General features: G+C 49.8%; 1 protein-coding gene across 5 annotated transcripts in view; it reads left to right on the top strand.

Moving 5' to 3' along the window:
- glsb (glutaminase b) overlaps positions 1–16,646 on the top strand; it is a 163,902-nt gene that overhangs the window by 85,111 nt on the left and 62,145 nt on the right. For all 5 annotated transcript variants that reach the window (XM_038789138.1, XM_038789137.1, XM_038789141.1 and 2 more), the window contains one exon: positions 13,170–13,346. In XM_038789138.1, the coding sequence (XP_038645066.1) occupies positions 13,170–13,346 (177 nt within the window). The remainder of the gene's footprint in view (positions 1–13,169; positions 13,347–16,646) is intronic.

Raw genomic sequence — 16,646 nt, 5'->3', positions numbered from 1 at the left:
CAGGAATAGTGCCAGAAGACTGGAGGACAGCAAATGCTGTCCCCTTTTTCAAGAAGGGGAGTAGAGATAACCCCGGTAACTATAGACCAGTGAGCCATACTTCTGTTGTGGGAAAAGTCTTGGAAAGGTTTATAAGAGATAGGATGTATAATCATCTGGAAAGGAATAATTTGATTAGAGATAGTCAATATGGTTTTGTGAAGGGTAGGTCGTGCCTCACAAACCTCATTGAGTTCTTCGAGAAGGTGACCAAACAGGTGGATGAAGGTAAAGCAGTTGATGTGGTGTATATGGATTTCAGTAAAGCGTTTGATAAGGTTCCCCACAGTAGGCTATTGCAGAAAATACAGAGGCATGGGATTCAGGGTGATTTAGCAGTTTGGATCAGAAATTGGCTAGCTGACAGAAGACAAAGGGTGGTGGTTGATGGGAAATGTTCAGACTGGTGTCCAGTTTCTAATGGTGTACCACAAGGATCTGTTTTGGGGCTGCTGCTGTTTGGCATTTTTATAAATGACCTGGAGGAGGGCGTAGAAGGATGGGTGAGTAAATTTGCAGATGACACTAAAGTCGGTGGAGTTGTAGACAGTGCAGAAGGATGTTACAAGTTACAGAGGGACATAGATAAGCTGCAGAGCTGGGCTGACAGGTGGCAAATGGAGTTTAATTCCGAAAAGTGTGAGGTGATTCATTTTGGAAGGAATAACAGGAAGACAGAGTACTGGGCTAATGGTAAGATTCTTGGTAGTATGGTAAGATTCTTGGTAGTGTGGACGAGCAGAGAGATCTCGGTGTCCATGTCCATAGATCCCTGAAAGTTGCCACCCAGGTTGAGAGGGTTGTTAAGAAGGCGTACGGTGTGTTAGCTTTTATTGGTAGAGGAATTGAGTTTTGGAGCCGTGAGGTCATGTTGCAGTTGTACAAAACTCTGGTGCGGCCGCATTTGGAGTATTGCGTGCAGTTCTGGTCGCCGCATTATAGGAAGGATGTGGAAGCATTGGAAAGGGTACAGAGGAGATTTACAAGGATGTTGCCTGGTATGGAGGGAAGATCTTGCGAGGAAAGGCTGAAGGACTTGAGGCTGTTTTCGTTAGAGAGAAGAAGGTTAAGAGGTGACTTAATTGAGGCATACAAGATGATCAGAGGTTTAGATAGGGTGGACATTGAGAGCCTTTTTCCTCGGGTGGTGATGTCCAGCACGAGGGGGCATAGCTTTAAATTGAGGGGAGATAGATATAGGACAGATGTAGATTCTTTACTCCGAGTAGTAAGGGCGTGGAATGCCCTGCCTGCAACAGTAGTGGACTCGCCAACACTAAACGCATTCAAATGGTCATTGGATAGGCATATGGATGATAAGGGAATAGTGTAGATGGGCTTTAGAGTGGTTTTACAGGTCGGCGCAACATCGAGGGCCGAAGGGCCTGTACTGCGCTGTAATGTTCTATGTTCTAATATCCCTGACAATTACATCTGCGGGAAGTGTATCCTGCTCCACTTACTGACTGAACGAATGGATCGGTTTGAGCAGCAGCTGGAGGTACTAAGAAGCAAGCAAATGGTGGAAAGTGTCATAGCTTGATATTGTAGAGAAATAGTCACACCCGAAGTACAGGAAGATAGATAGGTGACTGCTGGACGGGACAGGCAGTCAGTGCAGAAGTCCCCTGTGGCTGTGCCCCTCTCAAACAAGTATGCCCTTTTGGTTATTTGGAGGATGGCCCATCAGGTGACAGCAGCAGCAGTAGCCAGAGTGGCACCATGGCTGGCCCTACTGTACAGAGGAAAAGGGCAAAGAATAATAGAGCAATACTAATTGGGGATTTGATAGTTAGGGGCACAGATAGGCACTTCTGTGGTCACGAAGGAGACTCCAGGATGAGATGTTGCCTCCCTGGTGCCAGGGTCATGGATGTCTCTGAGTGAGTACAGGACATCCTGAAATGGGAGGGCAAACAGGCAGATGTCATTGTCCGTATTGGTACAATGACATGGGCAGGAAGAGCAGCAAGGTCCTGCAAAGAAATTGCAGGGAGTTGGGCAGTAAGCTAAAAAGCAGGACCTCTAGGGTAGTCATTTAAGGATTACTCCCCATTCCATGTGCTAGTGAGGCTAGAAACAGAAATATTACAGTTGAGCACGTGGCTAAAGAGCTGGGGTAGGGGAGAGGGCTTCAGATATGTGGATCATTTGAATGTCTTCCAGGGAAGGTGGAACCTATACAAGCAAGACTGGTTGCACCTAAACTGGAGGGGCACTGATATCCTGGTCGGGAGGATTGCTAATGTAGGTCGGGAGGGTTTAAACTAGGATGGCAGGGGGCTGGGAACCGGAGCAGCAGGCCAGCAAGTGTAGAAAATGGGGGAAGAGCTTGAGAGTAAGATAAATATAGCTAACAGGGAAGGCAGGCAGAGGGAAGTTGCTGATCCCGGTGGGTTTGGAGTACGTTTGTTTCAATGCCAGAAGTAAAAGACGGATGAACATCGAGCTTGGATTAATGTGGGAATTATGATATTGTTGCTATTGCGCAGTGTGAAAGCGCGGGCTTTTCTCTGGAAAGGATATCTTGGAAGGATCCTGCCGTGAGGCATTATGGGTAGAGCTCAAGAATAGGAAGGGTGCAATCACAATGTTGGGGCTGTACTATAAGCCTCCCAACAGCCAGAGGAATACAAGGAACAGATATGTAGTCAGATTCTGGAAAGATGTGAAAATAGCAGGGTTGTTATGGTGGGTGATTTTAATTTCCCCCATATGGACCTGGATTCCCTTAGTGCCAGAGGTTTGGATGGAGAGCAATTTGTTAGGTGTGTCCAAAATGGTTTTTTGAAACAGTATGTTGATATTCCAATCAAGGAGGGGGCTTTACTGGACCTAATATTGGGGAATGCCTTGGGAAAGCAGGCAGCATAATCAAAGATCCCCACCCAACCAGGCTTACTCACTCTTCCAACTTCTTCCATCGGGCAGGAGATACAAAAGTCTGAGAACACTCACAAACAGATTCAAAAACAGCTTCTTCACCACTGTTACCAAAATCCTAAACGATCCTCTTATGGACTGATCTGATTAATGTTACACTCCTGTATGCTTCACCCAATGTCTGTGTTTTATCTATTTATATTGTGTACCTTGTGTTGCCCTATTACGTATTTTCTTTTCATGTACTAAATGATCTGTTTGAGCTGCACGCAGAAAAATACTTTTCACTGTACCTCGATGTACGTGACCATAAACAAATCCAATCCAATCTAAATGAGCCCGGCCATTAAATGTAATTGGCAAGCAGGGTCAAGGAAAATCCCAAGGCCTTTTATACATATATAAGGAGCAAGAAGGTAGCTCGAGAAAGAGTAGGCCCACTCGAGGACAAAGGAGGGAAGTTATGCGTGGAATCAGAGGAAGTGGGTGAGTACTTTGCATCGATATTAACCAAGGAGAGGGACATGATGGATGTTGAGGTTAGGGATGGGTGAATACTCCAGGGCATGTCAGCATAATGAAGGAGGAAGTGTTGGATATCTTAAAATGCATTAAGGTAGACAAGTGCCCTGAGCTGCATGGGATATATCCCAGGTTACTGTGGGAGGCAAGAGAGGAAATAGCTGGGGCCTTAACCAGGTATCTTTACATCAGCTTTGACCACATGCAAGGATCCAGAGGACTGGAGAAGAGCCATTGTTGTCCCTCTGGTGAGGGACTGGTGAGCCAAACGCCAGTGGTGGGGAAGTTGTTGGGAAAGATACTGAGGGACAGGATTTATTCACATTTGGAAAAAATGGACATGTTAGTGACAGGCAACAATTACAAGGAGGCACAGGTTCAAGATGAGAGGAGGAAAGTTTAGGGGAGATGTGCGGGGAAAGCTTTTCACGCAGAAGATGGTGGGTGCCTGGAACACGTTGCCAGTGGAGGTGGTGGAGGCTGGCACGATAGCAACGTTTAAGATGTATCTGAGTGACACATGAACGGGCAGAAAATGGAGGGCTACAGATTGTCTGGGCAATAAGTAATAGGTCTAAATAAGGAATCTGGATCAGCGCAGGCTTGGTGGAATGAAGTTCCTATTCCTGTGTTGTAATTGTAATGGTTTGTATATTGACTGGGATGTAAAGAGAATTACTTGTAATGAACCGACAATGATGATATGTTTGTAGAAAAATCCAAACAATTTTGAAAAAAAGGTGGATGTAATGATGTGTATGTTGACTGGGATGAAAAGAGTTAACAAGTTTTTTTGTAAATAATTTTTATTGGAATTTTTCAAAAATAAATATCAACAGAACAATAATAGCAATAACAATAATAAACACCCCCCCCGGCACCCGTAACAACGCATATAACAAACCCCCCCACCCCCTCCCCAAGCCCAATAGACAACAAAATAAATTAACAATAAGCAAATTAACTTAAACACTATCCCCCTAAACCCCCACCCCCCCGGTTGCTGCTGCTGTTGACCTAGTTCTTTATCGTTGAGCCAGAAAATCGAGGAAAGGCTGCCACCTCCTAAAGAACCCTTGTACCGACTCCCTCAGGGTGAATTTGACCCTCTCCAGCTTAATGAATCCCACCATGTCATTGACCCAGGTCTCCACGCTCGGAGGTCTCGCATCGTTCCACTGCAGCAAGATCCTCCGCCGGGCTACTAGGGACGCAAAGGCCAAAACATCGGCCTCTTTCGCCTCCTGCACTCCCGGCTCCACCCCAACCCCAAAAATCGCAAGTCCCCAGCCTGGCTTGACCCTGGATCCTACCACCCTCGACACCGTCCTCGCCACCCCCTTCCAGAACTCCTCCAGTGCCGGGCATCCCCAGAACATATGGGCATGGTTCGCTGGACTCCCCGAACACCTGACACACCTGTCTTCGCCCCCAAAGAACCTACTCATCCTAGACCCGGACATGTGGGCCCGGTGCAGCACCTTAAACTGGATGAGGCTAAGCCTCGCACATGAAGAGGAGGAGTTCACCCTCTCCAGGGCGTCCGCCCATGTCCCCTCCTCAATCTGCTCCCCCAGCTCCACCTCCCACTTAGCCTTCAGCTCCTCTACCGACGCTTCCTCCACCTCCTGCATCACCTGGTAGATGTCAGACACCTTCCCATCCCCGACCCACACCCCCGAAAGTACCCTATCCCTTACCCCCTGCGGGGCCAGCGAAGGGAATCCCTCCACCTGCCACCTAGCAAACGCCTTGACCTGAAGGCACCTGAACATATTCCCCGCGGGGAGCTCAAACTTCTCCTCCAATTCACCAAGGCTCCAAAACCTCCCGTCAATGAACAGGTCTCCCAACTTCCCAATGCCCGCCCTGTGCCACCCCAGGAACCCGCCATCCATGGTCCCTGGGACAAACCGGTGGTTCCCCCGCAGCGGGGCCTCCACCGAGCCCCGCACTTCCCCCCCCCTGTGTCGCCTCCACTGCCCCCAAATTTTGAGGATAGCCGCCACCACCAGGCTCGTCGTGTACCTCGTTGGAGGGAGCGGCAGCGGCGCCGTTACCAGTGCCTTCAGGCTCGTGCCTCCACAGGACGCCATCTCCATCCGTTTCCATGCTGCCCCCTCCCCATCCATTACCCACTTGCGTACCATCGAGACGTTAGCTGCCCAATAATACCCAGAGAGGTTGGGAAGCGCCAGCCCCCCTCTATCTCTGCCCCGCTCCAAAAAGACCCTCCTTACCCTCGGAGTCCCGTGCGCCCAAACAAATCCCAGAATGCTGCTGTTCACCCTCCTAAAAAAGGCTCTCGGAATGAAAATGGGGAGGCACTGAAACAAAAACAAGAACCTCGGGAGCACCGTCATTTTAACGGACTATACTCTACCCGCCAACGACAATGGCAGCATGTCTCACCGTTTAAATTCCTCCTCCATCTGCTCCACCAACCTAGTAAAATTGAGCTTTGCAGAGTCTCCCAGCTCCTCGCCACCTGAACCCCCAGGTACCTAAAACTCCTCACTGCCCTCTTTTGCGGGAGCCTACCAATCCCCTCCTCCTGATCTCCCGGGTGTACAACAAACAGCTCACTCTTGCCCAGATTCAATTTATAGCCCGAGAAACTCCCAAACTCAGCAAGAATCTCCATCACCTCTGGCATTCCCCCCACCGGGTCTGCTATATACAGCAGCAGGTCGTCCGCATACAGCGACACTCGGTGCTCCTCCCCACCTCGCACCAAACCCCTCCACCTCCCCGACTTCCTGAGAACCATGGCAAGAGGCTCAATTGCCAACGCAAAAAGCAAGGGGGACAGGGGGCACCCCGCCTCGTCCCATGGTGGAGCCTGAAGTACTCGGACCTCCTCCCATTTGTCGCTACACTCGCCATCGGGGCCTCGTACAGCAACCTCACCCATTTAATAAACCCCACCCCAAACCTGAACCTCTCTAACACCTCCCACAAATACCCCCACTCAACCCGGTCACAGGCCTTCTCCGCATCCAATGCCACCACAATCTCCGCCTCTCCTTCTGCTGCCGGCATCATTATCACATTTAGAAGCCTTCGCACGTTAGTGTTCAGCTGCCTCCCCTTCACAAAACCCGTCTGATCGTCATGTACCACCCCCGGCACCCAGTCCTCTATTCTAGTGGCCAAGATCTTCGCCAGCAACTTGGCGTCTACATTCAGCAGTGAAATTGGCCTGTATGATCCGCACTGCAAGGGGTCCTTATCACGCTTCAGGATCAGGGAAATCAACGCCCGAGACATCGTCGGGGGCAAAACACCCCCCTCCCATGCCTCGTTGAAGGTCCTAACCAACAGGGGGCCCAGCAGGTCCGCGTATTTCTTATAAAATTCAACCGGGAACCCATCCGGTCCCGGCACCTTCCCCGACTGCATGTGGCCAATCCCACTGACCAGCTCCTCCAACTCGATCGGCGCCCCCAGTCCCTCCTCCTGCACCCTTGGTAATCGCAGCCTATCCAAAAAACTCTCCATTCCCCCTCCCACCGCCAGCGGCTCCGACCGGTACAGTTCCCTGTAAAAGTCCCTAAAGACCTCATTGACCTCTGTCCCCTGCCGCACCACATTCCCACCCCTATCCTTCACTCCACCAATCTCCCTAGCCGCGTCCCGCTTACGAAGCTGATGCGCCAGCATCCTGCTCGCCTTCTCTCCATACTCATAGACCACTCCCTGCGCCTTCCTCCACTGTGTCTCCGCCTTTCTGGTGGTCAATAAATCAAACTTGGCCTGCAAGCCACGCTGCTCCCCCAGCAATCCCTCCTCTGGGACCTCCGCGTACCTCCTATCCATACTCAACAGCTCTCCCTCTCCCTCCTCTCCCCCCTCTCCCTATGGGCTCGGATGGAGATCAGCTCCCCCCTAATCACTGCCTTCAGAGCCTCCTACACCATCCCCACCTGGACCTCCCCAGTATCATTGACCTCGAGGCACACCTCGATACACCCCGAACCCGCCTACACACCTCATCAGCCAACAACCACACGTCCAGACGCCAAAGCATGGTCTGAAATCGCAATAGCCGAATACTCGGCGTCCTCCATCCTCGGGACCAGTTCCCTACTCAAAACAAATAAATCAATGCGGGAATAAACCCTGTGCACATGGGAGAAAAAAGTGTACTCCCGAGCCCTCGGCCTCCCGAATCTCCAGGGATCCACTCCTCCCATCTGGTCCATAACCCCCTCAACACCTTGGCCGCCGCCGGCCTCCTGCCTGTCCTTGAACTAGGACGATCCAGTAGGGGATCCAGCACCGTATTGAAGTCCCCCCCCCCCCCCCCCCCCCCGGCCCGGTCCCCCCCCATGATCAAGCCCCCCACCTCCAGGCCAGGAATGCGGCCCAACATACGCCTCATGAAACCAGCAGCATCCAAATTTGGGGCGTACACATTTACCAACACCACCCTCTCCCCCTGCAGCTTACCGCTCACCACCACATATCTGCCGCCACTATCAGCCACAACCTCAGACGCCTCGAACGCCACCCTCTTCCCCACCAGGATCGCCACCCTTCAGTTCTTCGAGTCGAGCCCTGAATGGAAAACCTGCCCCACCCACCCCTTCCTCAGATGGACCTGGTCCGCCACCTTCAGGTAGGTCTCCTGGCGCATGGTCATGGTGGGTCTCCACGTCCGCCTTCAGACCCTTCAGATGCGAAAACACCCGGGCCCGCTTAACCGGCCCATTCAACCCCCTCACGTTCCACGTAATCAGCCGGATCAGGGGGCACTCCGCCCCCCCCCCCCCCCCCATCCCCCGTCGACTAGCCATAGCCATCGACTGCTCGCCCCTGGCCAGCACCCATTCGGCCCGTTTCCCATGGCGATAGAACCTCACCCCGAACCCTCCGACCCGCACCAACTCCTCCCTGGCCAATCCAGCAGCAACCCGGTATTCCCCCCCCCCCCCCCCCCCCCCCCCCCCCCCACACACACAGCTAGGACCCCTCCTAGCCGCGACGCTCCCTCCACAGTACTCCCGTGAGCCAGCTGACTTCTGCTGACTCCGGCAGCTCCCGCCCTAACTCCGACCCCTCCCGATATGAGGTCCCCGCTCCTCCCCTGCATCAGCTCCTTGGCACCGCTTTGGCGCGGGTAAACGGATCTGATAACCACGCCCCTCGCCACCCGCTCCAACCCCCTCGTCCCGCAGCGCGGGAAACCAGAGAAAAGCCCGCGCTTTCACACTGCCCCACCCCACCAACGCAGCTCCCAAACAGCAGTCCCAACCGATCCACCAACTCCGTACAAACAAAGACACAGATCAACCACAAACCCCAATACCCCCCTTAAAACACAAAACCATAACCCACATCGTCCGAAAGCGAGAGAAAAAACAGAAACAAACAGAATAACCAGCAACAGCATAAACAGTGATACAGAAATAGAAAAACTTCCACAGCCCCCCATTCTCTAGTTCGAGTCCAACATTTCAGCCTGCACAAAGGCCCACGCTTCCTCCGGGGGCTCAAATTAGTAATGCCGGTCCTTGTAGGTGACCCACAGGCGCGCAGGCGGCAACATGCCGAACTTCATCTGCTTTCCGTGGAGCACCGCCTTCGTCCGGTTAAACCCGGCTCTCCGCTTGGCCACCTCCACTCTCCAGTCCTGGTAGATACGCACTACCGAATTCTCCCACTTGCTACTCCTCACCTTCTTGACCCATCGCAGAACACACTCCCGGTCACTGAACCGATGGAACTGCACTAGCACCGCCCGCGGGGGTTCATTCGCCTTAGGCCGCCTGGCCGGTACTCTGTGGGCCCCCTCCAGCTCCAGGGGCAGATGGAAGGATCCTGCCCCCACCAGCGAGTTCAGCATCACGGCCACATAGGCCGGCAGGTCCGACCCCTCCAGCCCCTCCTCGAGACCCAGGATCCGCAGGTTCTTCCTCCATGACCGAAGCTCCATCTCCTCGAACTGATGTTGCCACTTTTTATGAAGCGCCTCGTGTATCTCCACCTTCCCCACGAGGGCCGAAACCACCTCCTCACGCTCAGAGGCCTGCTGCTGCAACTCAAATATCGCTGCACCCTGGGTTGTCTGGGTCACCAGCAGCTTACTAGTCGTCACCTTCAGGGATTCCAACAACTCCCCTTTCAGCTCCGTGAAATAGCGCAGAAGGGCTGCCTGCTGCTCCTCAGCCCACTGCCTCCACTCCTCAGGGGCTCCACCGGCCGCCATTTTGTCCACCTTCCTCCGCTTTTCTAGGGGAGCTGCTGCTGCTTTTCTCCTCGCCCCACTCCGAGTCCGCACCATAAATCCCGGGGGGTTTTGCTCCAGACCCCTTTATCCACCGGGAATCGTCGAATCAGCGCCGTATGGGGCCCTTAAAAGAGCCCACAAGTCCTATTAAAGCGGGAGCTGCCGAACGTGCGGCTTAGCTCCGCATAGCCGCAACCGGAAGCACCAAGAGTTAACAAGTTAATGATAATGCTTCTTGCCACCAGAGGGAACTAGAACAGTCATATATATATATATATCATGTTATTTTGTGGATTCTGGGAGTCACAAGTTAGGAAGCAGCTGGAAGAGTGCCAGGCATGGGAGCAATTGTACTTGAGAAGTTCTGCTAGTTAGAGATAGCATAGTTTAATAGAGAAACCTTCTACTTTAGGAATGTGAACGAATCTTAGTTAGTAGTGTAATAAATGTATTGCTTTGTTCGTTAACAAAGCTTTGTGTTCTTTATTCAACACTACGCATCCAAGCCATCCAGGTAAAGCAAAATAGAGAACACAACAGTAACGTTCTTTGTTCTTAATTCCATTACACTCCTGGCTTGTGCCTTGTAGATGGTGGGCAGGCTTTGGGGAGTTGAGAGGTGAATTAATCGCTGCAGGATTTCTAACTGACCTGCTTTTACATAAGAACATAAGAATTAGGAGCAGGAGTAGGCCATCTGGCCCCTCGAGCCTGCTCCACCATTCAATGAAATCATGGCTGATCTTTTGTCGACTCAGCTCCACTTTCCGGCCCGAACACCATAACCCTTAATCCCTTTATTCTTCAAAAAACTATCGATCTTTATCTTAAAAACATTTAATGAAGGAGCCTCAACTGCTTCACTGGGCAAGGAATTCCATAGATTCACAACCCTTTGGGTGAAGAAGTTCCTCCTAAACTCAGTCCTAAATCTACTTCCCCTTATTTTGAGGCTATGTCCCCTAGTTCTGCTTTCACCCACCAGTGGAAACAACCTGCTCGCATCTATATCTATTCCCTTCATAATTTTATATGTTTCTATAAGATCCCCCCTCATCTTTCTAAATTCCAATGAGTACAGTCCCACTTTACTCAACCTCTCCTCGTAATCCAACCCCTTCAGCTCTGGGATTAACCTTGTGAATCTCCTCTGCACACTCTCCAGTGCCAGTACATCCTTTTTCAGGTAAGGAGACCAAAACTGAACACAATACTCCAGGTGTGGCCTCACTAACACTTTATGCAATTGCAGCATAACCTCCCTAGTCTTAAACTCCATCCCTCTAGCAATGAAGGACAAAATTCCATTTGCCTGCTTAATCACTTGTTGCACCTGTAAACCAACTTTTTGCGACTCATGCACTAGCACACCCAGGTCTCTCTGCACAGCAGCATGTTTTAATATTTTGCCATTTAAATAATAATCCCTTTTGCTGTTATTGCTACCAAATGGATAACCTCACATTTGTCAACATTGTATTTCATCTGCCAGACCCTAGCCCATTCACTTAACCAAGCCGTAACCCCTGCACTTTTTGCTTTACCACTCATCTTCGTGTCGTCTGAAAACTTGGACACATTGCCCTTGGTCCCCAACTCCAAATCATCTATGTAAATTGTGAACAATTGTGGACCCAACACTGATCCCTGAGGGACACCACTAGTTACTGATTGCCAACCAGAGAAACGCCCATTAATCCCCACTCTCTGCTTTCTATTAATTAACCAATCCTCTATCCATGCTACTACTTTACCCTTAATGCCTTGCATCTTTATCTTATGCAGCAACCTTTTGTTTGGTACCTTGTCAAAGGCTTTCTGGAAATCCAGATATACCACATCCATTGGCTCCCCATTATCTACCGCACTGGTAATGTCCTCATAGTATTTATAGGCCAGTCTAGTTCAATTTCTGGTGAATGGTAACCTGCCAGGATGTTGATAATGGAGGAGTCAGCAATGGTAATGTCATTGAATGTCATGGGGTGCTAGTTAGATTCTTCTGTTGGAGATGTTCAGATATGGGTGTTTTTAAAACAAAATTAATTCATGAGATGTTGGTGTCGCTGGCTGGGCGAGCATTTATTGCCCATCCCTGAGGACATTTAAGAGTCAAACACATTGCCGTGGGTCTGGAGTCACGTGTGCCAGACCAGGTAAGGATGACAGATTTCCTTCCCTAAAAGACATTAGTGAACCAGATGGGTTTTTACAACAACTGACATTGTCGTCATTAGACTTTTAATTCCAGATTTTTAAAACTTTTTTTATTGAATTCAAATTCCATTAACTGCCCTGGTGGGATTCGAACCCAGGTTTCCAGTGCATTACCCTGGGTCTCTGGAGTACTAGTCCAGTGACAATACCACTATTCCACCACCTCCACTGCATACCTGGCACGTATGTTACTTTGCATTTGTCAACCCAAGCCCAAGGTCTTGCTGAATTTAGAAATGGACTGCTTTAGTCTCTGAGCAATTGCGAATGTTGCTGAACATTATGTAATCAGCAAACATCCCCATTTCTGCCCTTACAACCATTACAACTATCATCGAATATTGTAAAAACCCAATTAGCCCAGATGTGTAGTGGGAAAACAAACTCCAAGAAGCACTCTTTCAATCAGGGTGAGCAAGTACCGGCCCGGAGCTACAACATGACTGACAAGTGGGTATCTGCCACATACTAGGTCCTGACAGGTCCCATATCCTACATTGTCCAGACCAGGGATAAGATTGTGTGTTGACTACATGCTGACCAGCTGTTAGCATCACATCCCCAAGTGCCCCCAAGTGCTGGAAGCACCCATCACCCCAAGGCCTTGAGAAGGGGCCTCTGCTGTACTATCTGAAGTCAGCACACTGTTCCCGGAGCAAACAACTGTAGTTACGTAGGATACCGCCCCTATAGGAGAGAGTGTCTGGGAATAAACTCTCTGCAATCAAGGGTTTTAAGGTGGTGAACGATCCTGTACCAGAAATAAGGAGATAACCGACATGAAACAGGTGCCTGCTGGAATAACTCTCATATTGTGCATCATGTTTGTCTATTTACTGAAAACTGTTTTTCTTGCTGCTTGTGCAAATATGTTGCTTTTGGAACTATGTAAATATTCGGGGTGTTTGTGTAAGGAGAAGTTTCAAAGTAAAGGAGGAGAGGATATTATGTATTATTGTTGGTGTGTTATGTTGGATTTCCCAACACCTGCAGTATTTTGCTTTTGTAGCCAAATGATGATGTCTAGATTAGTCTGTGGGCTATTCGTCATAACAGCTGCTAGATGCGAGTGGTCTTGGAGTTGCCCATGGAGGAAAAAATGAAATTAACCCCTCCATGGAAAGCAAATAGGGTGTAAAATACTGCAAACGTCTGCATTGTTATTATCCTACATTAGTATTGCGTTATTCTAAATTTATGTCTTTGCTCACATCCAATGATCTGCTTTCATGCTAAAGAGGCATTTAAATGATTTTCTTTTTTTAATTCCTTAAAGTTGTGTTCCATTGAAGTAACATGTGAATCGGGCAGTGTAATGGCAGCAACACTAGCCAATGGTGGCATCTGTCCAATCACAGGCGAGAGAGTTCTGAGCCCTGAGGCGGTTAGGAACACATTAAGTTTGATGCACTCCTGTGGCATGTATGACTTCTCAGGACAGTTTGCCTTTCATGTAAGTATAATTAATCATTTTTACTAGAATTAGGACAGAATCGATCTACATAGAGCATTTGACAGATTGTAATTTTGGCAGAGAAGATCCCAGCCTATTTGAGTAGAACTGCCCTAAAACGGAAAATCCAGGATATTTGGTTCTTGTGATGACATCATAATAGCAAAACTAAAGTGAATTTAATGTCAATTATAGGAACAGGAGTCAGCCATTCAGCCTCTATTTCTGTTCATATTTGTCCAAATGTTCATATTGCCTTTCTATTTTCTGTTCATATTTATCCAAATGTTCAGTTGCTCTGCCCTGATTAACAGATTCTAGTAATTCCCCCACAGCAGACTGTGGGAAAAATAGGCCAATAATTTATTTGTTTACCTCACATCAATTAGTTAACAATTCATACAGTTTTGCATCATTTCAATAAAGAATTTCATAGATTCCTTACAATGCAGAAGGAGGCCATTCGGCCCATCGGGTCTGCACTGATCCTCTGAAAGTGCACCCTACCTCTGCCCTCTCCCCTGCCCTATCCCTATAACCCAGTAGCCACACGTAACCTTTTCGATACCGAAGGGCAATTTAGCATGGCCAATCCACCTAACCTGCACATCTTATGGACTGAGAGAGGAAACCAGAGCACCCGGAGGAAACCCCCACAGTCACTGGAAGAAAATGAAACCTCCACACACAGTCACCTGAAGCCGGAATTGAACCTGGCTACCTGGTGCTGTGAGGCAGCAGTGCTAATCAATGTGTCCCTGTGCTGCCCCGTCTTGTTATATTTCCTTTACATCATAAAATTAATTCAATGCTGCCATAATTTCATGATGTTTACAATTATGGTACCTGGATTATACAGAATAAGGATTTTCTTTTCAACACTTCTGCAAATAACATTGGTTGCTATGCTTTTTAAATTAAGATTTCCTTTCACAGTCAGTAGGGGTAAGTGAACAAAGAAAAGTACAGCACAGGAACAGACCCTTCGGCCCTCCAAGCCCGTACCAACCATGCTGCCCGTCGAACTAAAATCTTCTACACTTCCTGGGCCCGTATCCCTCTATTCCCATCCTATTCATGTATTTGTCAAGATGCCCCTTAAATGTCACTATCACCCCTGCTTCCACCACCACCTCTGGCAGCAAGTTCCAGGCACCCACTACCCTCTGTGTAAAAAAAAAAAAACTTGCCTCGTACACCCTCTAAACCTTGCCCCTCACACCTTAAACCTATGCCCCCTAGTAATTGACCCCTCTACCCTGGCGAAAAGCCTCTGACTATCCACTCTGTCTATGCCCCTCATAATTTTGAAGACCTCTATCAGGTCGCCCCTCAACCTCCGTCGTTCCAGTGAGAACAAACCGTGTTTATTCAACCGCTCTTCATAGCTAATGCCCTCCATACCAGGCAACATCCTGGTAAATCTCTTCTGAACCCTCTCTAAAGTCTCCACATCCATCTGGTAGTGTGGCGACCAGAATTGAACACTATACTTCAAAAAAGTGATGCTTTATTTCACCTCGCCGTTGCTAGCCAAGGGTGTTAATGAATCTAAAATGATTCAACTAATCAGGAAAATAAGTAATTTTCCAATATTATTAAAATGGGTTTGGTTAGAAGCCATCAAAATTATAATTAATCAGTAATTATAGAAGAACAGATTTTTGTAATACAAGGCTTTTACACAAAGAAGTAATACTAAATAATTAGTGCTGCAATTGATGGTTCTAGATAGTTTGTTACAAAATATCAAGTGTTATGAAGTTTGTATTGTGATTAAGACCTGTCCATGTAACTTCTTATAGCTGTTGGGCATAAGTATTATGCCATGATTTCTTGTCATTAAATAGTGACACTTATTAGATAGATATGCCTATCTAGCAGAAATGACCTTCTGTGTGTTTTGAATGAGACATACCTTCATGTTGTACCATTTAGATAAATTCAGGATGCCAGTTACAGTTTAGACATTGAAGTTCTTCAATTGCCTTTGCATCTCTCCTCTTCCTTGAACAATTGTTATTTCTCAGAAGCAAAGCAATGCGTAACAAAGCAAAATGTTTGTATTCTCACTTCTATTCTCTCATAAGGTGCTAGAGCAATTCTCTTGGCTGCAAATTGGATGAGTTAGTTGGGCACATAATCTTTTTCAATGTTGTGTTTTTTTTAAAATGAGGATGCAAGAATGATGTGATAACAGATTATTTCCCCAATAATCATGCTGGGCCCTGTTTTAGTATGGGTCTTTTTGTGCCCTGCGCCCAAGAAACCAGGGGCGAAATTCTCCGCAGACCGACGTGGCGCCCATTTCCGGCGGGAAAAAGCGGTGCGGATGACTCCGGCGTCAGGGCCTTCTTTTAAGCCGGTAATCTCCGTTCCCGAAAGGGCCAGCAGCGGACTGACGCGATACGCGTCAGTTTCACCCGCTGCGGAAGTGGCGACTCCCGGCGTTTGTGTGGTGGGGCGACCCGGCATTGGGGGGGGGGAAGAGACTCGGCGTTTGTGGGGGGGGGGAAGAGACTCGGCGTTTGTGGGGGGGGGGTGGGGGGAGAGACTCGGCGTTTGTGGGGGGGGGGTTGCGGAGTTGAGAGGGGGCGAGGGAGGGAGGGGGGCGGGTTGCGGCGTTGAGTTGAGAGGAGAGGGGGGTTACCTGCGTTGAGGGGAGAGGGGGGTTGCGGCGTTGAGTTGAGAGGAGAGGGGGGGGTTACCTGCATTGAGAGGAGGGGGGGGAGGGGAGGGGGTTGCAGCGTGGAGGGGAGAGGGGGGTTACCTGCGTTGGGGGGAGGGGGTTATGGTGTTGAGAGGGGGGGGGGAGGGGGTTGCGGCGTTGAGAGGAGGGGGGGAGGAGGGGGTTACGGCGTTGAGAGGAGAGGAGGGGGGGTTGCGGCGTTGAGTTGAGGGGAGAGGAGAGGGGGGTTACCTGCGTTGAGAGGAGAGGGGGGTTGCGGCGTTGAGTTGAGAAGGGGGTTACCTGCGTTGAGAGGAGAGGAGAGGGGGGGGTTGCGGCGTTGAGAGGAGAGGGGGGGGCGGCGTTGGAGGGGGTAGGGGTGGTGAGGGGGTGTTGGGGTAGGGGGCAGCGGCGTGCAGGGGGGGGGCGACGGTTGGCCGGGGCCAACGCACCATCGCCGCCGCTGCCCCCTACCCCAACCCCCCCTCACCACCCCTACCCCCTCCAACGCCGCCCCCCCCCCCCCTCTTTCAACGCCGGTACCCCCTCTCAACGCCGCACCCCTCCCCCCCCCCCCCCAAACGCCGCACCCCCCCCCCCCCACTAACGCCGCACCCCCCCCCTAACGCCGC

Source organism: Scyliorhinus canicula, chromosome 2 (genome assembly GCF_902713615.1).
Source record: "Scyliorhinus canicula chromosome 2, sScyCan1.1, whole genome shotgun sequence".
In the NCBI taxonomy this organism is placed as follows: domain Eukaryota; kingdom Metazoa; phylum Chordata; class Chondrichthyes; order Carcharhiniformes; family Scyliorhinidae; genus Scyliorhinus; species Scyliorhinus canicula.
The sequence above is the reverse complement of the archived record's forward strand: the minus strand, read 5'-3'. Positions and strand labels throughout refer to the sequence as shown.